Genomic DNA, 23,345 nt, shown 5'->3' with positions numbered 1-23,345 from the left:
CCAGCTGTTGTCCTGCACCTCTGCAGTACATCTCGGGCTAGGCTAAGCTCCAATCTTTTAGTTTCTTTGTGGGAAAAAATAACCCTTGCAGCAAGGAAGGAGTTACGGTACTAGGATCCTGATAATTATACCACAAGTAAAATTAAAAACATATATTTTTGAGGAAGACTTTTTGATAATTTTGTAATCTCTGAATTTCATCACAAGAAGAACAAATATTTTCTCATCTCTTCTGTGGCCTAATTTTTTACTTTATTTTTTATTGTAGTGCTTTAAGTGAAAGTTTACAATTCAAGTTAGTCTCTCCTACAAAAATCTATAGATACATTGTTATGTGACCCTAGTTGCTCTCCCTATACTGGGACAGCACACTCCTTTCCACCCCAGATTTCCCATGTCCATTCAACCAGCTCCTGACCCTCTCTACTTCTCAGCTCAGCTCTGGACAGGAACTGCACATTGAGTCTCATGTATCTTCTGTGGCCTAATTTGACTGACAAAGCCCTAAGGTATAAGAATATAAGTACATAAGAGTTTCCACACTGGGCTGGGCTCCAATTTTGTTTCTATTCCAAGACATAGTCCTTACCTTAATGGAGTTTACAAGTGAGAAAGACAGCCAATTAGATTAGCAATTGCATAAAGTATGAAAAGTTCTGTGACAAGGCAAGTATGGGGACAGACAGCAAAAGCATATCACTAGTCTATACTCTGAAGTCAGAGTGATCTGTCTGAATCAAATCTTGTTTCCAGCAAAAATTTATTCAGTACCTACTATGTGCCAGACACTATGCTAAGCATGGGAATATGATTAACCATAGGTGGCAGAAATAAAGCACGTAATTTTAAGTGCAATGAATATTACAAAGAATGCTATGTAAGCATATAATGTAGTTGGAGCAGTGAAGAGGCACAGGACAGAGAAGATTTCCGTAAGAAAATAACAACATCCAAGCTGAGATGTGAGAATTATTAGGTAGGAGTTAGCTGTGTGTGAGTGTGTAAGGGGTAATGGGGGGGACAGGGAAGGGAGGAAGAGCTTCCCATTGCTCTTTGGATAAAATCTAAACTCCTTAACACAGCATAAAAGGCCTTCATGGTGTCACCCTTTTCTACCTCTTCACTTGGATTTGAGCGTGTAGAATGGCTCAGAGAGTGGAGAAAGACTAAATCCTGGGAGATAGTTTGGAGGCTGTTGCAGTTATTGGAGAGGTAAGTGATAGTTTTCCTAAACTCAGGCACTATGGCATGTGGATAGATAATTTCTGGATGTTCACTAGAAACTGGACTGAGTTGTTTTACTTTGTCCCCCCTTAGAAAGACCCATACAGCTTATATGGTTGAGAGGCAAGAGTGCCAGTGTACCAGGCTCAGTCAGGGACTCTCCCCTCTACCTAGTGGGGCTCTCAGGATGTTTTCCACTGACAACAAAGCCAGAGCAAAGCCAGAGCAAATCCAGAACTGTGAACTGTTTTACCAGATGCCCAGAAAGAAGACAGAGTTGTGAGGACATGTATGTCTGCGTAACAGTGGTTTGTCATTTATGTAGAGAGGACATTTGCACTGTGTAGACATTTATTTGTTGGTTGTATGTGTGGGTAGGTGCCTCATATAAAAAAATTTCTGCCTGAAAAACGAGAAGAGAGCTGTCAATGCTAGTTAGCATTCCTTGAGTACACCTTGGCTAAGGGAGCAGGGAGAAATCATAAAAATTGGGATGAATAATCGGCACATAGATAATTAAGAATTATTCTGTAGTTATGAAGAATTATGTAGAATGTAGTTCTAGCTAGAGTCACAGGGACAAGAAAGCATTGTAGTTGGTTCATAACAAAGAGGTGTTTCTGGGGTCTCATTATCTCTTATCTCTACATAATTTGGGAAAGCTTGGCAACATTGGGTCCCAACAGAAGCTTGACTGGGAAGGTTGTACCTAAGCTTTAGTACCTGGAAAGGTTGTTTTAATGAACGTCTTTAGCGCTTGCAGTTCTATCAGGGATTTATTCCTCTTGACTTTGGCCAGTAGCGTGAATCCACTTCCAAACTTGTTCTTGAGATACTGTGGACTGCCGAGGCACTTGAACTTCCCATTTTCCATAACAGCCAGTCTTGTACACAAAGCCTCACATTCTTCCATACTGGGAAAATAAGGACAAGACAGAGGTAGCGCTGCAGAGGCCCACCATGTGGGGTACAGCTGTGACCCTCTGAGTCAGGAAAGACCTGCTATGACTGTTCTTTAGGACCCCCACAAGGTTTAGGGGACACAGATAGTCTCTCGTAGTCAAAATAAAAACAGAAACCAAGTGGCACATGCCTAAATCTGCAATACAAGTTAGCCCCAACTTATTTCTACTTCCCCACTTTTGAATAGAATGTTCCAGAGGTATCATCTAAGGACTCTAGGCTGTTTCCTTTGGCAGAAATCAGACTGTACTTCCTCCAGGGAGGTTAACAGATCCTGGCAAAGTTATTACTGACCTATATTCTTAGCCTCAACCAAGTCCTCATGGTACCGAGTGTAACTCCCCTCCCTCCCACCCCTCAATCAAGATATGAGTCACACCTATGGGAGATTATGACAACGGCCTTGCTGGACTCACGGATCCGTGAGACAATGTCCCAGAGGAGGCGTCGGGCCACAGGATCCATGCCGGAGGATGGCTTATCCAGGAAGATGATGTCAGGCCTTCCCAGCAGGGCAATACCTGTGCTAAGCTTACGTCTGGTGCCACTACTACATGGGGAAGGTTTAAAGAGAAGGGGGCAAGAAGGAGAGGAGATTATAAATTGTATTAATTCCTACATATATATCTAATGCTGAGAAGCTTAATAAATATCATGAAATGTGTTCTATACTTGTTCTTAGTGGTATTTTGTATGTATTTTTATCATACACTCTGTCATACAGTGTAGCTATGAGTTGGAATTGACTTGACAGCGCACACCATAAGTATGTGTGTGTGTATATATATATGCACACATGCATGTATATGTGTGTATGTGTACATATTTAACATATATAACATATTACATAAATAACTTCATGTGTGTCTCTATTGTTGGCAAATGAGTCCTGGAAGTGTTCTTAGTGCACTATTTATCCATTCTGCATGACAATTCAACTTTGCCTAACTCTCTAGGTATGCTTCTCCTGGTAACCAGAGAGTGTTAACTACGTTACCAGGCAACATTGCTTAGGGTAACAATGAATTGATAAAGTACACCTAGACTAGGAGAACTAGAAACAACTAAGTCATTTTTTTTAAATAATATTTTTAAATTTCTTATGATTTTACATCATGAAATTTAGTTTAGTGGGCTCAGTAAGGTGGTTCTTTTGCTTTTCATAATATTTTTGTTGTTGTTGCTAGGTGCTACTGAGTCAGTTCTAACTCACAGCAACCCTATGTACAACAGAATGAAATGTTGCCCAGGTCCTGTGCCATCCTCACAATTGTTGCTGTGATTGAGCCCATTGCTGCAGCCACTGTGTCAATCCATTTCATTAAGGGTCTTCCTCTTTTTTGTTGACCCTCTACTTTACCCAGCATGATGTCCTTCCCCAGGTACTGGTCCCTCCTAACCATAAGTCCAAAGTACATGAGATGAAGTCTCACCATCCTCACTTCTAAGGGGCATTTTGGCTGTACTTCTTCCAAGACAGATTTGTTCGTTCTTCTGGTAGTCCATGGTATATTCAATATTCTTCACCAACACTATAATTCAAGTGCATCAATTCTTCTTCGGTCTTTCTTATTCATTGTCCAGCTTTGGCATGTGTATGAGGCAACTGAAAATACCATGGCTTGGGTCAGGTACATCTTAGTCCTCAAAGTGACACCTTTGCTTTTTAACTCTTTAAAGAGGTCTTCTTTTCCCATATGTTTATTATTTACTGAGTAGCAACTTCAAATGAAGAAGGATTGATAGTTGGAAAATATGGCCTTGGTGATAGAAACTATGCCGGAGATTGCATGATAGAATTTTGCAAGACCAACGATTCTTCATTGCAAATACCTTTTTTCAACAGCATAAATGGTGACTATACACATGGACCTCGCCAGATGGAATACACAAGAATCAAATTGACTATATCTGTGGAAAGAGACGATGGAAAACCTCAATATCATCAGTCAGAACAAGGCCAGAAGCCGACTGTGGAACAGACCATCGATTGCTCTTATGCAAGGTCAAACTGAAGCTGAAGAAAATTAGAACAAGTCCATGAGAGCCAAAGTATGACCTTGAGTATATCCCACCTGAATTTAGAGACCATCTCAATAACAGATTTAAAGCATTGAACACTAATGACCAAAGATCAGATGAGTTGTGGAATGACATCAAGGACATCATACATGAAGAAAGCAAGAGGTCATTAAAAAGAAAGGAAAGAAAGAAAAGATCAAAACGGATGTCAGAAGAGACTCTGAAACTTGCCCTTGGACATGGAGTAGTTAAAGCTAAAGGGAGAAATGATGAAGTAAAAGAGCTGAACAGAAGATTTCAAAAGGCAGCTCAAGACTACAAAGTAAAGTATTATAATGACATGTGCAAAGACCTGGAGTTAGAAAACCAAAAGGGAAGAACACACTCAGTATTTCTCAAGCAGAAAGAACTAAAGAAAAAATTCAAGCCTTGAGTTGCAATAGTGAAGGATTCTATGGGCAAAATACCGAACAATGCAAAAAGCATCAAAAGAAGATGGAAGGAATACACAAAGTCACTGTACTAAAAAGAATTGGTCGAAGTTCAATCATTTCAGGAGGTAGCTGTCTTAGTCATCTAGTGCTACTCTAACAGAAATACCACAAGTGGATGGCTTTAACAAAGAGAAATTTCTTCTCTCACAGTCTAGGAGGCTAGAAGTCTGAATTCAGGATGCCAGCTCCAGGGGAAGGCTTTCTCTCTCTGTCGAATCTGAGGGAAGGTCCTCGTCATCAATCTTCCCCGTCAAGGAGCTTCTCAGAGCAATGACCCTGGGTCCAAAAGATGCACTATTTTCCTGGCTGTTTCTTGGTGGTATGAGGTCCCCATGTCTCTCTGCTCACTTCTCTCTTTTATATCTCAAAAGAGATTGGTTTAAGACACAACCTAATCTTGTAGACTGAGTCCTGCCTCATTAACTGCCCCTAATCTTGTCTCGTTAACATCATAGATGTAAGATTTACAACACATAGGAAAGTCACATCAGTGACAAAATGGTGGACAATCACACAATATGGGGAATCATGGCCTACACAAGTTGACACACATTTTAGGGGGATATAATTCAATCCATAACATTCTACCCCTTGGCCCCCCAAATTCATGTCCTTGTCACATGTAAAACATATTCACTCCATCATATCATAGCAAAAGTCTTAAATCAACTCCGAGTCCAAAACCCAAAAATTCCTCTTCATCTGTGATATCTAGAACACAAGTTATCTGCTTCCAAAGTACAATGGTGGAACAGACACAAGCCAGAAATTTCCATTACAAATGGGAGAAATTGGAGGGAAAGAAGGAATAATAGGCACCAAGCAAGTCAGCAGAACACATTAAATTAGCTCCCATGGCTTGAAAATATTCCTCTGTTCTCTGAGACCATTTAGGCACTGCCCCTGCCCTCCACACTCTGGGTGTTGGCCACACTCTCCAGTTCTGGGTAGAGGCCCCTAGGTCCTGGACTTCAGCTCTACCTTCAGGCCCACTGGAATGGCAACTCTGCTCTCTCAAATTTGGGCGGCCCCATTCTCCTCGTCCATCTGAGTGGCAACTCCACCTTTTGAGACCCCAGAGGTCGTGGCACTACCCTTTGAGACTGAGGCTCTGCTTTCTGTGTTCCTTGTCTCTTCAGCTTCTGCTTCCTAGTTCCTTGGCCTCTGGGCCCCTTGAGCCTCGCTGCCCGCATCTGCCCTGCTGGGGCAAGTGTTCAAAGCTCTTTAGCCCCACAGATAAGTGCCTGGAGGCACCCTACTCTGCCAGTAAACTTCAGCCGGAAGGCACTCAGCTCTCTTGCTCCGTGGGTTGGCTCCAGCACTGTCTCACAAGAGTCTCCTGGTTCTGCTGCTGCCATTTCTCTGCTGCTGCCGTTTCTCACCATCTGTGCCATCTCCAGCGTAACAGCTCTCCTCACTTCCTTCTGAGTCCTCACCAGAACTGTCTTTGATGTCCATAATTCCACCAATGGTCTCTTCAAGGCAATCTAGGCTTTTACTATTAGGCAGTTTAAAATTCTTCCAGCCTCCTATCCATTCACAGTTTGAAAACTGCTTCCACATTTAGATATCTGTTAGAGAAGCACCCCACTCCTAGTACCAAATTCTGTCTTAGTCTTCTAGTGCTACTCTAACAGAAATACCACAAGTGGATGGCTTTAACAAAGAGAAATTTCTTTTCTCACAGTCTAGGAGGCTAGAAGTCTAAATTCAGGGTGCCAGCTCCAGGGGAAGGCTTTCTCTCTCTGTTGGATCTGGGGGAAGGTCCTTGTCATCAATCTTCCCAGTCAAGGAGCTTCTCAGAGCAACAACCCTGGGTCCAAAGGATGCGCTATTCTCCTGGCTCTTGTTTCTTGGTGGTATGAGGTCCCTATGTCTCTCTGCTCACTTCTCTCTTTTATATCTCAAAAGAGATTGGTTTAAGACACAACCTAATCTTGTAGATTGAGTCCTGCCTCATTAACGTAACTGCCTCTAACCCTCCTTATTACTATCACAGAGGTAGGATTTACAACACATAGGAAAATCACATCAAATGACAAAACGGTGGACAATCACACAATACTGGGAATCATGGCCTAGCCAAGCTGACATATGTTTCTGAAGGACACAATTCAATCCATAATAGTAGCATATGATCAAGAATCAATGGTTCTGAAGCAAGAAGCCCAAGCTGCAGTGAAGGTATTGGTGAAAAACAAGGCTCCAGGAATTGACAAAATACCAACTGAGATGTTTCAACAAATGGATGCAGTGCTGGAAGTGCTCATTCATCTATGCCAAGAAATTTGGAGGACAGCTACCTGGGCAACCGACTGGAAGAGATCCGTATTTATGCCTATTCCAAAGAAAGGTGATCCAACCAAACGTGGAAATTATCAAACAATATCATTAATATCACACGCAAGTAAAATTTTGCTGAAGATCATTCAAAAGTGATTGTAGCAGTACACCGACAGGGAACTGCCAGAAATTCAAGCTGGATTCTGAAGAGGACGTAGAATGAGGGATATCATTGCTGATGTCAGATGGATCCTGACTGAAAGCAGAGAATACCAGAAAGATGTTTACCTGTGTTTTACTGACTATGTAAATGCATTCAACTATGTGGATCATAACAAATTATGGAAACACTGCAAAGAATGGGAATTCCAGAACACTTAGTTGTGCTCATGAGGAAACTGTACATAGATCAAGAGGCAGTCATTCGAACAGAACAAGAGGATACTGCATGGTTTAAAGTCAGGAAAGGTGTGCGTCAGGGTTGTATCCTTTCACCATACTCATTCAACCTGTATGCTGAGCAAATAATTCAAGAAGCTAGAGTATATGAAGAGTAACGGGGCATCAGGACTGGAGGAAGACTCATTAACAACCTGCTTTATGCAGATGAAACCTTGCTTGCTGAAAGTGAAGAGGACTTGAAGACTTACTGATGAAAATCAAAGAATACAGTCTTCAGTATGGATTACACCTCAATTAAAGAAAACAAAAATCCTCACAACTGGACCAATAAGCAACATCATGATAAATGGAGAAAGGATTGAAGTTGTCAAGGATTTCATTTTATTTGGATCCACAATCAACACCCATGGACACAGCAGCCAAGAAATCAAAAGACGCATTGCATTGGGCAAATCTGCTGCAAAAGACCTCTTTAAAGTGTAAAAAAGCTAAGATGTTCATTCAAGGACTAAAGTGTGCCTGGCCCAAGACATGGTGTTTTCAATTGCCTCATATGCGTGTAAAAGCTGGACAATGAATAAAGAAGATCGAAGAACTGACATCTTTGAGTTATGGTGTTGGTGAAGAATGTTGAATATACCATGGACTGCCAAAAGAATTAACAAAGCTGTCTTGGAAGAAGTACAGCCAGAACGCTCCTTAAAAGTACAGATGACAAAACTTTGTCTCACATATACTTTGGACAAGTTATCAGGAGGGACCGGTCGCTGGAGAAGGATAACATGCTTGGTAAAGTACAGGATCAGCAAAAAAGAGGAAGACCCTCAAGGAGATGGATTGACACAGTGGCTGCAACAATGGGCTCAAGCATAACAATGATCATGAGGATGGCAGACCAGGCAGTATTTTGTTCTGTTGTACATACGGTTGCTATGAGTTGGAACTGACTGGATGGCACCTAACAACAACGACAACTTCAAATTCTTCTTAAGGCCCTCTTTCACTTTATGGCAGCTATTCTTCCCTTTATACACTACATAACCCTGACTAGTACCCAGATTCTTTTTTTTAGTTTTTCATTCAAAAATTTATACCCAAATTTTTCTCTGACATTAGTTGCAATCCCCACAAGGTGTCAGCATTCTTGCCCTTTCCCTTTCCACCCTGGGTTATCAGTGTCTGTCCAGTTTTCCTGTCCCTTCCTGCCTTCTCATCTTACTTTTAGGCAGGTGTTGTCCATTTTGTGTGCATACTTGATTGAAATAAGAAGCACATTCCTCACATATTATTGTTTGTTTTATAGGACTGACTAATCTTTGGCTGAAAGGTGGACTTTGGTAGTGGCTTCAGTTCTGAGTTAGCAGGCTGTCCGGGGGCCATAGTCTTGGGGGTTCCTCCAATCTCTATCAGACCAGCAAGTTTGGTCTATCTTTGTGAATTTGAATTTTATTCTACATTTTTCTCCAGCTCTCTCCAGGACCCTCTACTGTGATCCCTGTCAGAGTGATTGGTGGTGGTAGCTGGGCACCATCTAGTTGTTCTGGGCTCAGGCTGGTGGAGGCTGTGGTTTACATGGTCCATTAGTCCTTGGACTAGTATTTTCTTTTATCTTTGGTTTTCCTCATTCTCCTTTGTTCCCAATGTGATGAGACCAACAGATGTATCTTAGAAGGCTGCTGACAAGTCATCCTTTAGGCTTCCTTGAGTGCAGTGACCCTTGTCACTTGTTAGGCTTGTTCCTTCTGGAAGCTGTATCTAGGGAATTGTGTTGTAAGAGATATCGTTTCCCATGGGGCATGAGGCTTCTAAGCCAGGGAGGCTCCCACACCTAGCCAAGGTGGGTTTTGTCTTCTTACATCTGAGTTATGCTGCAAAGACTCCCACAGAAGAGCAGCACCTGATGCTGCCCTGCTGGCACGCTGCATTTCCTGTCCTATATCCTTCTGAGTAGAATGGTGCCAAGTATGGCCTATGAGAGTCTTGTGAGTTGAATGTTAAAGCGAACACCACTCAGTGGTAGGCTTGTAGAGGATCCCAGAACCATATGGAAATACATTCTAAAAAAGGGTGAAGGCTATAGAAGGGATTGATGAGGTTAGAGCAATTCTCACAGATGGGAATCTGGTCTGAGTGATTATCAAAGCCTCTTTTATGGAGGAGACCTCATCCTTGCCTAGAACAAGCTCTTCTTCCTCAAATTTGAATGGGTGAGGAGAAGCTGTGCTGGCAAGGTACTGTCTTACCTGAAGTTCTTGATGAGTTTATCTGCAAAGGCACCCAGGAAGAGTGCACTTAAAATGTTTTTAACGTAAGCAGGAATATAGTGTTCAGGAACTCCCCACAGACGGGCATGCAAGGCCAGCATCTCATACCCTGTCAAGTGTTCCAGCAAAGGGTCATATTGGGGGCAGTAGCTGATTTGTTGATGAATCTGAAACAAGAAAGCATCTGGGAGTAAAGGACCCAAGGTAGGAGGTTGGACTGAAAGTATATTGAGGGACATTTGAGAGATAGAGGACTTAGAGTCTCTCTTCATTTTATAAAGATTTGCTCCCTACCACTTACTTTTGCCACTATGGATCATCTGCAGCTGCTGCCTATTAGTGGGGAATACTATAGTAATCTTCAATTAAAAATTGGTTCAATTCCAAGACATAAACATTTATTGAGCCCCTGCTATGGACTACATGCTATGCAACTACTTTATAATCTTTCTGGGAAGAGTACGTCTGTTGGTCAGTCTCTCTCTCTCTCTCTCTTATACACACACACACACACAAGATAATAAACTGAGACAGTATATGTGAAAGCACCTCCAAATGAGTGGTATAATCAGTAAGTTTGATGGAAGAGAAAATCCTGGGGACATGAGAGCCATTTTCAAATATATGAAGCTATAATGAAGGGTTTTCATGCTGAGGAGGAATTACTATGATGGCATACTTACAGCTTCAAAGGACACAAGTTTAAAATGAGTACTTAAAAAAAAACTCTTTAATTCGGCCATTCAGAATTCAAGTGTCCTTCCTTTCTTAAAGTATCTTACTTTCTGTTGCACTATGGGATAGACTTGAGAATAGCAAAGCTCGAAAACCTACAGATGTAGGCAGGTAAAGTAAAGAGGTGGAGTGGCCAGGTATTCAGTAAGTGGTGGAGTCTGTGGTGAAATGAAAAATGAATAGCCAGCCATTCAGGTGAGGTAGCCACCAGTTAGCCCTAGGCAATTGTTGCCATGCAGGAATTCAGATCCAGTACCGCCAGGTCTTCTTCTTTTTTTAAGAGAAGCCAGAAATCCTTTTATGTGTAATGAGTTGATATAAAAATATTACCAACCAACTCTATAACCTACCTGGAGCAAATTTGACTAGTTTGTGACCTTTTCACTAAACCAATTCTTGGTAAAGAAGATTAAAACTCTGGCTGAGTGATTTGAGATTTGACTTCCTAACTTTTAAGGACATCTAAACTTGACAGTTATTATTGTAATAACCATAATCAGTGGAGGTAACTAATTCTATAGAGTCACTTGAAGACAAATTACTGCTAGAGTCAGTAACTAGGAATAACCAATAAAAAACAGGACCTATGGGAAATGATTATGTCTGGAAATGCTAGTATATATTTAAGCAAAGTCCTTTTGACAGGTGCAAATAAAAGTGGATTAGTTACAGCAGTAATTCTTTATCTTTTCTCTTTGTAACCATGTAGAAAATCTCCTTCCTATTTTACCTATGGGTAAGGACATCATCTGCGCATTCCACAGTGGCCATGCTGACTCAGAGGAACTTGAGCCAGGCTTAGAAAGAAAGGAATGTATTTGCTTAGAGAGATAAATCATCCCCTCAACCCCTGGTCAGATTACATTTCAGAAATAAAGAAGCCACTGGACAGTAAGAGTGGAAGAGGGACTATATCATATAAGAAGCTCTTACTCTAAGTTTTGGGTTTCTCATTACTGCTCTTCTAACTTCGTATGAGGCTGAAACAAAACCTTTCCTCCTTGAGGCTAATTTTTATTACTTAATCCTCTAATTTTCCTTGCCCTGTCATTTATTGGCCCCACATTCAACAAAATGCCTCAGTTCTCCTCTTCCAAATTTGTCCCTGTTGATGTACAGCTGCAGTCATTTATGAATTATCTACAGCAAAAACGTAGTCTAACAGATATCAATATATACCATTTTGGCCTATGTTAAGAATCTTCAACTTAATAGTAACTGGGTAAAATTTACTGCTGGCAGAAATGGAGAGCTCATTGTTATATCTGTCTGTAATGGTCAAGTTGTGTGTCAACTTGGCTGGGCCATGACTCTTGGTGGTTTAGCAGTTATGTAATGATGTAGTTTGGCAGTTATGTAATGATGTAGTCATCTTCCATGATGTGATTAGCCAATCAGTTTTAAGGGAAGTTTCCTCGGGGGTGTGGCCTGCATCCAATATACATATGAACGTTCTGGCAAAGCTCACTTTGCTTGCTCTGGGTCCTGCATCCAACTCATCATCATCTGACCTCTGGTTTTTGGGACTTGAGTCAGCGGCCTGCCATACTGCCTGCCGAACTTGGGATTTGTCGGCCTCCACAGCCTGTGAACCAGCAGCCTTGTCTTACCTGCCGATCTTGTATTCGTCAGCCTCCACAGCCTGTGAACCAGCAGCCTTGCCTTACCTGCCGATTTTGTATTCGTCAGCCCCTGCAGCTACATGAGTCAGGAAAAGCCTCCAGCTTGACACCTGACCCACAGACTTGGGACTTGCCAGTCCACCAGTCAGAGTGGGGCATATGGTAGGTCAGGTTATTAATGGAGTCTTAGCTCAGGTTTGTCTCACACTGGGTCCAATGGGCTCCCAAACCCATCCAGTAGTGATTTCCCCAGTTCCCGAATGCATAATTGGAATAGGTATATTTAGTAACTGGCAAAACCCCACACTGGATCCCTGACAAGTGGAGTAAGGGCTATTATGGTAGGAAAAGCCAAGCGGAAGCCGTTAGAACTGCCCCTAGCTAGGAAAATAGTAAACCAAAAGCAACACTGCATTCCTGGAGGGATTGCAGAAATTACTGCTACTATCAAGGACTTTGAAGGATGTAGGGGTGGTGATTCCAACCACATCCCCATTCAACTCGCCTATTTGGCCTGTGCAAAAAAACAGATGGATCTTGGAGAGTGATAGTGGATCACTGTAAACTTAACCAGCTGGTGACTCCAATTGCAGCTGCTGTTCTAGATGTGGTTTCACTGCTTGAGGAAAGTAATACAAAACTCCTGGTACGTGGTATGCAGCTATTGATCCGGCCAATGGCTTTTTCTCAGTTCCAATTTTGTAGAAACACAAGAAGCAGTTTGCCTTCAGCTGGCAAGGCCAGCAATACACCTTTACTGTCCTATCTCAGGGCTACATGAACTCTCCAGCCTTATGTCATAATTTAGTCTGCAGGGACCCTGATCACCTTTCCTTTTCAAAAGACATCAAACTAGTCTATTACATGTATGACATTATACTGATTGCACATAGTAAGGAAGAAGTGTCAATGACTCAGGACTTATTGGTAAAAAAATCTGCATGCTAGAGGGTGGGAAAGTAATCTCACAAAAATTCAGGCGTCTTCCACCTCATTGAACTTTCTACGGGTCCAGTGACATGCGGCATGTTGAGAAATTCCTTCTAAAGTGAAGGACAAATTTTTACCTCTGGTCCCTCCTACAACTAAAAAGGAGGCATAATGCTTGGTGGGCCTCTTTGGATTTTGGAAGCAACATATCACTCATTTGGGTGTACTACTCTGGCTTACTTATCAAGTGACCTGAAAAGCTGCTCTCTGGACCTTCCAGCAAAGCTCTTTTGCTTGCTCTGGATCCTGCATCCAGCTAGTCACCATCTGACCTTCAGTTCTTGGGACTTGAACCAGCTGCCTGCCATATTGCCTGCTGATCTTGGGCTTCATCAGCCTCTGCAGCCTGTGAGCCAGCAGCCTGCTGTCTGACCTGCCGATCTTGGGTTTGTCAGCCCCTGCAGTTACGTGAGTCAAGAGAAGCCTCCAGCCCGATGCCTGACCCACGGACTTGGACTGTCAGCCTCTACAACCATGTGAGCCAATTCCTTGAGATAAATCTCTCTCTCTCTTTATCTACATATATATACACACTTCACTGGTTTTGCTTCTCTAAGGAGCTCAGCCAAAGATACTGTTCAACTTATTTTAGTAGCTGATAAGAGCTTTATCTGTCTTGATTCAAGATGCTGGATTTAAGTGATAGAAAGGTTGTTAAAATGAGCTCTTACCCACAGGCTGGGTGAAAACTAGATACTTAAAATAATCAAAACCCAAAACCACAACAATAAAAAAATAAACCAATGGTGATTGGGGATCGAGAGCTCATTCTCCTTGAGCCTGACTGCAGGTAATCTTCTATGAGATAATAATAAGCTAGTTGGGTCTGAGTCTGGTATTTATACTCCAAGAACATCAGGAGACACTCTCCATTCAGACTGCAAAACGAAGCTTTTATTTGTCTGCCAGTTCTAGCCAAACCTCTATAGCGGGCTGCTTTTCTTTTTTTTTTAAAGAGTAAATTTATTACCAATACAACAAATCAAAATAGCAAACTCTTAAATAGTGTTCATTATGTGCCAGGCACTATTTTAAGTGCTTTTAAATATTAAAAATCCACAGCTAACATCATACTCAATGGTGAAAGACTGAAAGCTTTCCCTCTAAGATCAAGACAAGGACAGCTGCTTTCACTACTGCTATTAAACATTGTATTGAAAGTTCTAGCCAGAGCAGTTAGGCAACAAAAAGAAAAGGCATCCAAATCAGAAAGGAAGAAGTAAAACTATCTCAATTCACAGATGACATGATCTTATATATAGAAAATTCCAAAGAATTCACAAGAAAGCTACTAGAACTAATAAATGAATTTATCAGAGTTGCAGGGTACAAGATTGACAACACCAAAATCAGTTGTGTTTCTATATATCAGCAATAAACAAACTGAAAAGAAAATTAAGAAAACAATTCCATTTATAATAGCATCTAAAAGAATAAAATACCTAAGAATAAATTTAACCAGGGAGGTAAAAGATTTGTACACTGAAAACTGAAAAACACTGTTTAAAGAAATTAAAGACCCAAATAAATAGATCTTCTTTTACTTCTCATGTTCACGGATTGGAAGACTTAATATTGTTAAAATGTCAGTACTACCCAAAGTGATCTACAGATCCAATGCAATTTCTATCAAAATTCTAATAGTCACTTTTTTTTTGCAGAAATGGAAAAGCTGATTCTCAAATTCATATGAAACTGCAAGGGAACATCAATAGTCAAAACAATCTTGAAGAAGAAAAACAAAATAGGACTCACACTTCCCAGTTTTAAAATGTACTTTAATGCTATGGCAATCAAAACAGTGTTGTGCTGGCATAAGGACAGACATACAGACCAAAAGAATATAACTGAGAGTCCAGGAATAAACCCATACATTTATGGCCAGTTGATAATCGGCAAGGGTACCAAGTCCACTTAATGGAGAAAGAACAGTCTCTTCAACAATGGTGTTGGGACAACTGGATCTCCACACGCAAAAGAATGCAGTTGGACCCATACCTCACACTGTACGTAAAAATCAACTCAAAATGGATCAATTACCTAAATATAAGAACTATAACCATAACAGTCTTAGGAAAAAACATAGGGTAAAGCTTCAAAATCTTGTTTCTGACAATGGATTCTTAGATATGATACCAAAAGCATGAGCAACAAAAGAAAAAACAGATAAACTGGACTTTACCAAAATTAAAAATTTTTGTTCATTGAAAAGCTTTATCAAGAGAGTGATGAGACAACCTATAGAATGGGAGAAAATATTTGGTAACCATATATCTGAAAAGCATGTAATATCCAGAATCCATAAAGAACTCCTACAGCTCAACAACAAAAAAGACAAAAAACCCTATTGAAAAAAGGGCAAAGGACTTGAAAAAACATTTCTCCAAAGAAGACATAAAAATGACCAATAGTCACATATAAACATGGCCAATAGTCACAGAAAAAGATGTTCAACATCATTAGTCATTAGGGAAATGCAAATAAAAAACACAATGAGATACCATTTCACACCCACTGGGATGGCTATGGGGCTCCGGTGGCAGAGTGGTTAAGAGTTCTGCTGCTAACCAAAAAGTCGGAAGTTCGAGTCCACCAGCTGCTCCTTGGAAATCCTGCTCGCTATGAGCCGGAATCAGCTCGACAGCATCAGGTTTGGTTTTTTTGGTGGGATGGTTATTATCATAACCATGGAAAATAAGTGTTGGGGAGGATGTAGAGAAATTGGAACCCTCATGCATTGCTGGTGGGAATGTAAAATGGTGCAGCTACTCTGGAAAACAGGCTATTGGTTCCTCAAGATGTTAAACATAGAATTACCATTAGACCCAGCAATTCCACTCCTAGGTATATATCCAAAAGACTAGAAAGAACAGACTCAAACAAATAATTGTAGACCAATGTTCACTGCACCATTATTCACAATAACCAAAAGTCAGAAACAACCCAAGTGTCCATCAATTAATGAATAACAAAAATGTGGTGTATATATATATGTATATACACACACATACATATATACACAATGGAATATTATTCAGCCATAAACAGAAATGAAGTTCTGATCCTTGCTAGACATGGTTGAACCTTGAAAACATTATGCTAAGTGAAATAAGTCAGATACAAAAAGTGAAATAAGTCAGCAACAATGACAAATATTGTGTGATCCCACTTATTTGAAATTATCTAGAATAGGCAAATGCATAGCGACACAAGTTTATAGTTGTTATCAGGCGTGGGGGTGGGAGAGGGCTGAATGGGGAGTTATTGCTTAAGGGATACTGAGGTTCTCTTTGGAGTGATGAAAAATTTTTGTAAATAGATAGTGGTGATGGTTACACAACACAATGAAAAGAATTACAGTTAATTAACGCCACTGAATTATACACTTAAAATTTATTAAAACAGCAAAATTTTTGTTATATACATTTTACCACAATAGAAAAATACTTTTCAGAAAATTTGGATTTGGGGACAAAAGTTTTAAACTTAGGTTCACTATAATTTAATATATACAATTCAGTTGTACTTGGCTATGGCTGGCCATATTTAAATAGCTATTATGCTTTCTCTTACTCATAGTATAAAATAACAGAAGTTATAGGATTTCTACCAATGAAAAAACATTAATTAATTCTCACAATAACTCTATGAGGTATTCTAGCCTGATTTTCAGATGAGGCAACAGAATAAGCTGCCCCAGGTCATAAACTAGGAAGAGTCAGAGTTGGGATTTATAACTCAGCCAGTCAGTCTCCCCATTTCCTGTTGAATGCCCCTTATATGTCCTATACTGTCATAGGTCCTGTGGCTTCTACTGTGATTAAGGCAGATGCAGATCTTCCCTCAAGAAGCTTACAATCCAGCGGGAAAGAAAGAATGTTTTTCCTTCATCACAGTTCTCCATACAGCCTTTCTCACCGGGATTCTGGGAGAGAATTAAATACCACAGAAAATGATTTGAGGGACTATTTCTCAGTTCTCTCAAGGACAGTACAATCTAGTACCATTCTGGATGCACAGGAAAGAAGATAATTTGTTACATACAATGGATGCCTTAGGACATTAGGATAAACTCTCCTGGAAACCTAGTTGAAAAGAGTTGAAGCACTTGCTTTTGAATTCTAGTGAATGGAAAGCATCTTACCTTTTCTATGCTTTTGCTGATATTTTTGTTATCAAATACAACCTCCCCGGAAGTGATGGTCTCATCTCCAGTCAACATTTTGAAGATGCTGCTTGTCCCAGCTCCATTGAAGCCTAGCAGCCCAAAGCACTCTCCTTTCTGAACCGCAAAGGTGAGCCTATTTACTGCCACAACAGGCACCCACTGAAAATGTATCTAAGGAAACATACAGTTCACAAAAATCTTTACGTCCAGAACAGTAGCCATAGAACCCATTCCTAGTTTTTGGGGGCAGCCCCCTCCAAGCCCTGGTGGCTTCTCCTCCCCAAAACAGAGAAAGAGATCAACTATCCTGAATCAGTGACATCTCCAATAGGTTTCTGATAGAAAAAGCCAGAACTACACCATCACCAATTGACTGTACCTTCAAGAGTTCTTTAAGGATCAGAGGACTGTTCAAGGATGATAGGTTCCCTGGGGGACACTCCAGGACTTTGTCTTGTTCATCCGTCACATCATAGTCATAAGGTACTAATGACGACCCGTCACTGACCTGTACCTACATTCCCGAGACAAGGATCACAGCTGTGAATGATCTTTAGGCAGAGCAGATTTAACCATCAGGCCCTAGTAAGCACAGTGCCTAGGATCCACAACAGTTTTAGGGGCCCACAAAAATGTTCACATTTTTTTTTAGTCAGAAAAAGGAATATAATTGAGCTTGAATTATATTTGACTTTTTACTAACACAGCCATAATATATATATATGTGTGTGTATATACATATATACAAATGAACCCATTGCTGTCAAATTGATTCCAACTCATAGCAACCCTATATATATATGTTTTTTTAAATGGAAGAAGAGGTCCACAAAGGCAAAAGTATCAGAAGATCCATGAAAGTCATACTGTAGTCCGGCCTTTAGGCACCTAGTCTAGCTTGCGCTGGAGCTAGAAAACTACAGGGACTTAAGTGAGGGGAAGTGCATCTTCTGAGACTGTAAGACAGAGAGAGGTTCTGTGAAGGTCTTAGGGTCGGCTTCCTACTCATTCTCTTAGCTCTCCCATAATCTTATCTTCCATAGGTTTGCTGTCATTGCACAAAATTTAAAATTATAGGTAATGAAATTAATCGATCTTTTTCATTGTAATTTCTAGGTTTTCTCCATGTATTCTTTTAGTAGTTTTACAGTTTCATCTTTTAGGTTTAAATCACTGATCCATTTGGAATTTAATTTGGCATAATCATCTACAGAAGATTTTGGAAATTCAGGACATACAGCTGTGGTTAAAGTTACTTGCTTTTTCTAGGAAGAGAGATCTAACACAAAGCTATAGGCATACTGAAAACATCTTTTGTATGATCAGAAAAAAAAGTGCATCTGAGATTTCACTGTTGATCTAGAGTGTGAAGATATTTTAAAAATTGTCCCTAAGGAGACTTGGTTTTATTGACATTTGAATCCATAGTTAAGAACACTTATAAGAGGCATAATCACTCTATCAGGTAATTGTAATGTTATTGGCTGAGATCACAGGTGGCATGTAGTCATTTAGGGTGGTCAACCTTTCCAGTTTGCCAGGGATGAGGAGGTTCCCCCAGGATGTGGAGTCAATAAACAAAGAGAAAACGGGCTTAGGATCCTAAAATTTTGCAGACCAAGGGTGCTGCCAGGAAGACTGCCATTTCAAAAAACAAGTTTAAATAACAAATGCACAGATATTTAACATGGATACAAAGACAATATACTTAGTACAAATCATACATACACAAAGGAAGTGAGGGGTTTTTCATTCCGGCTGTTTACGGGCTTCATTTTTAAGAAGAGGAGAGAAGAAATTGTTGCCAGCCATAAAAACCAAATTGAGGGAACATTTCTGACTTAAGACAGAAAATCTGGCTTTTAACTTATGTGTCACTGAGATACCAGGCCTCAGTTTCCTTGAAGTGAGGGGCTTGAATATTTAGTTCTCAATTCAGGAAAAATGACAAAATATATTAACAGAGCCATTTTCTGGGTGCAAGGTGGTTGAAGCTGTGTCAGAGAGAATCTTCGTTCAGTATTTATAAGTTAGATGTTCATCTACTTACCATCTTTCGTTTTTTGAGGAAGTGACAATATACGAAATTAGAGTAAACAGATTGAAATGTCGAGAGGTTGGTCTCAATGATGAAAAGCAGGGTGAGAAAAAGGAAGCCTGTGACAATCATGGCAGTCACATACTTTCCAATCCCATGACCTTCGAATCCATAATAGTTTTCCTCATATTTAATGTCTGGGAAAGACAAAAGGAGATGTGCTCATTTTAACACATGGGGAGTACTCACTTCACTCACTTGTTGGGTTTGGAAAGTTGTTTTTTTTTAATTGTGCCTTAGATGAAGGTTTACAGAGCAAATTCATTTCTCATTAAACAATTAATAAACGTAGTGTTTTGTGACATTGGTTGCCAACCCCACAACATGTCAACACTCTTCCCTTCTCGACCCTGGGTTCCCCGTTACCAGCTTTCCTGTCCCTTCCTGCCTTCTTGTCCTTGTCACGGGCTGGTGTGTACAATTTAGTCTCGTTTGGAAAGTTCGATTTTTTTAAAATCAGTTTTTTCTTTTACTTTTTTCAAAGGTGTTAGTACATAAAGACTATGTTACTTGAGGCAGTAAAGGTGAGGCTTGAGCCTATGTGAATAGAAGTTAATGTTATAATCAAATAAACTTAAGATAAAATTAATGTCATATATTTGATGACATATTTACTGTTGAGCTGCATGGTAACCAGCCATATGTCATAAGCAGTTTATTAATTTATCCTTCTTATGTATTTAAACCAACTATAAACAATTTTCATTACGTCTGTCAATTTACAATTCCCACTTCTCAAAGAACTGCCCTCCAATTTCCTTCTTCTTTAAAAGATAGTAGACCCCCAGGATCCATGTCTGACTACTTGATCCCCATCTGCCTAGCTTAGGGGTGGGCATATAACCCAACTAGGTTAATCAGATTCTCTCAATTGCATTCTGAAACTGGTATAGTAGAGTCAGTCTCCTTGTGTGTCTCAGTGTAAACTGTGGAGCTATGGACTGTCACGTTGATTAGGAAAAGCATTTACCAGAAAGAAAGAACTAATGAGATGTGTGGAGACAGGTTGAGATGAGACACAGAAAGAAAATACTACTTCCAGTTTTTCCTGAGATTAGACTGCATTCCTATTAGTACTCTTGGGCTCCACGAGATGGCCCTTTATCATTAAAATAATTTTCCATTTTTTCTTAAACTCAACATGGCAAGATGCTCTTTTTCTGATACTTGTGCTCAAAAAGTCCTAATGCTTAGTGGTTCACTTAAATTAACTGAATTACTCTTACTTTTAAACCTAGTTTAAAAATTGTTTTTCTTCTCCTTTAGGTTTATAATTGGGGTCAATATCCACAATGATCAACGTATAGTTGAATAGTTACATCTCTGTCTTATACAACCATAGGCTCTTTGATCTCTCTCTTATACAAACAGAGGCATGCATTAAAAGAATGAAAAATACTCCTCAACATCCTGGATACCCTGATTCCTGAACCACCTTGATCAATGTTGGCACTCCTCCTACTCCTCCCACACAGTCACTATTTTTCTGACCCATATTTACTCTAAAATGACGAACATAAAACTACCCATAAGATCAGACTTGCCTTTAAGAGTACTGAGGCATTTCCTTCTCTCCCAAATATCATTAAAACTTTTCCTCTTGTGCCTGGTATTATTTTAATATTTTTAAACACTCCACTTTTTCATTTAGAGATAAGGTTTAACATGCAAATACAGAAGGGCACTAAAGCCTATTCACAGTGGAATATAATGGACTAGTAACAGAATCTTTTAGAACTCACTTGGAGGTTACAGTTAATAAAGATCCTGGGTGCTTCAAGCTTCAGCTTCCTCAGAATGCAAGAGCAGCTGATACTCCTGAACCTATTTGCTAACCTTCCCCCATACTACAAAAGTAGCATAAAGCCAGGGCAGAAGGCAGGGAGGCTCCACTTTGGCAACAGGGCCCCATCCTGTTGATGAGTTCCCTAAACTTTCTTTCTGGGGTCTCTGCTGTTTTACCCAGAATGCCGGCTTGAGTTCTAATCCCTGCTCCTTACGAAGCTTGCCTACATGGAATTCTGACCTTTTCCTGCCCTTCCCTGCTATGTTACTTCCCTGAACTATGTTTCCTATATGAAATCATGGTAGGTGCATGTTGAATCTCACTAATTGACTTTTTGATCCATTGTGGAGACCCTCTTGCTTTAATCAAGTTCCTAAAAGGGGACAGTCCAACCCTACCCTATCTTTCTGCCTCTCAAAAGCTTGCATAACAGGAAGTTTACCAAGGATAAGTTCTGTTTATCTTCAACCATGTTTAGATGAACAGAAGCTACATGTTGAGGTATTTTGGGTCAGACAGATAGACTTGCGGTACATGCAGTTTAGAGAAGAGTTTCCCATCACTCTTCTATAGTCACTCAAAATGATTTGAGTTTATTTGGGGGCTAAAGGGTCAAGTGGGTATGTATCAGGCCTACAGAGAATGATTCTCCTATACAGTTGAACTAAATCACCACTATTGCAGTTTCTGCTCTGGTAAGCAGTGATTCTCTATATCAGTCTCACTGTCTCTCCAGTTTTTGGGGTGGCAGTGCTATTCAGTTTTTAAAAATATTTTATGACTACAAAATGGAGACGTAAACATTTAAAAGATAAGTACTAGACTTTATGAATAAAAGAACCAGATAAACTAACTTGGTGGCCAAGATTTTTTTGCTTTATTTCCCTACCTAATGTTACTATTTCCATTTCTGCCAAAATGTCATCAGCTCTATTCTTTCAGAACATTCAATAAATGAATAGCCCATTTCACTAGCAGGTGAACCGAGAGCCAAGTGCAATGTGTAATAGTAGTATCTATAAAGATTTAAAAAAGAAAAACAAAGAAAAGGACACTGGACCTAGGGAGTCCAGAAAAGCAAGGTTTATAACAGGGCTTTGAACCCGTTTGGTACCTGTTCGAAACAGTTCAGTAACTGCCAATGTAAACAAGGGCAGTGTAAGTGCTGCACAGCAACCAAATCTGTCGCCCCTCAGATTTTTACCTGAGTAGGAAATAACCCCACCACGTGTCTGTCAGTTTGTTGTACTGTGGGGGCTTGCATGTTGCTGTGATACCAGAAGCTATGCCACTGGTATTCAAATACCAGCAGGGTCACCCATGGTAGAGAGGTTTCAGCTGAGCTTCCAGGCTAAGACAGACTAGGAAGAAGGACCTGGCGGTCTACTTCTGAAAAGAATTAACCAGTGAAAATCTTATGAATAGCAGCGGAACACTATCTGATGTAGTGACAGAAGATGAGCCCTTTAGGTTGGAAGGCACTCAAAATACGACTGGGGAAAAGCTGCCTCCTCAAAGTAGAGTCGACCTTAATGACGTGGATGGAGTCAAGCTTTTGGGACTTTCAGTTGTGATGTGGCATAAATCAAAATGAAAAGAAACAGCTGCAAACATCCTCTAATAATCGGAACATGGAATGTATGAAGCATGAATCTAGGAAAATTGGAAATCATCAAAAAATCAAATGGAGGGGAACACCTAGCTCAACTGGCATAACATAGTTTATAAAGAAAATGTTCTACATTCTACCTTGGTAATTAGTGTCTGGGGTCTTAAAAGCCTGTGAACAGCCATCTAAGATACTCCCCTGGTCTCATCCCTTCGGGAGCAAGGGAGAATGAAGAAAACAAGATACAAGGAAAAGATTAGTCCAGAGGACTAATGGACCACAACTACCAGGGCCTCCACCAGACTGAGTCCAGTACAGCTAGATGGTGCCCGGCTACCACCACTGACTGCTCTGACTGGGATCACAAGAAGGGTCCTGGACACAGCTGGAGAAAAATGTAGAACAAAATTCTAACTCACAAAAAAAGATCAGACTTACTGGCCTGAGAGAGACTGGAGAAACCCTGAGAGTATGGCCCCCGGACACCTTTTCAGCTTAGTAATGAAATCACTCCCGAGGTTCACTCTTCAGCCAAAAATTAGACAGCCCCATAAAACAAAATGAGACTAATGGGGCACAACAGCCAAGGGACAAGGACTAGAAGGCAGGAGGGGACAGGAAAGCTGGTAATAGGGAACCCAAGGTCGAGAAGGGAGAGTGTTGACATGTCGTGGGGTTGTTAACC

General features: G+C 40.4%; 1 protein-coding gene across 1 annotated transcript in view; it reads right to left on the bottom strand.

Moving 5' to 3' along the window:
- LOC101344775 (ATP-binding cassette sub-family A member 3-like) overlaps nt 1-23,345 on the bottom strand; it is a 126,248-nt gene that overhangs the window by 4,753 nt on the left and 98,150 nt on the right. Inside the window, exons 22-28 of the mRNA XM_023728328.1 lie at nt 19,351-19,402; nt 18,316-18,374; nt 17,547-17,681; nt 17,144-17,338; nt 9,632-9,942; nt 2,567-2,737; nt 1,948-2,138 (exon numbers count right to left, since the gene is read on the bottom strand). Coding sequence (XP_023584096.1) covers nt 1,948-2,138; nt 2,567-2,737; nt 9,632-9,942; nt 17,144-17,338; nt 17,547-17,681; nt 18,316-18,374; nt 19,351-19,402 — 1,114 coding nt within the window. The remainder of the gene's footprint in view (nt 1-1,947; nt 2,139-2,566; nt 2,738-9,631; nt 9,943-17,143; nt 17,339-17,546; nt 17,682-18,315; nt 18,375-19,350; nt 19,403-23,345) is intronic.

The sequence above is a fragment of the Trichechus manatus genome, unplaced genomic scaffold, assembly GCF_000243295.1.
Source record: "Trichechus manatus latirostris isolate Lorelei unplaced genomic scaffold, TriManLat1.0 scaffold00024, whole genome shotgun sequence".
Taxonomy (NCBI): domain Eukaryota; kingdom Metazoa; phylum Chordata; class Mammalia; order Sirenia; family Trichechidae; genus Trichechus; species Trichechus manatus.
This window is presented reverse-complemented; position numbering and strand designations above follow the sequence as displayed.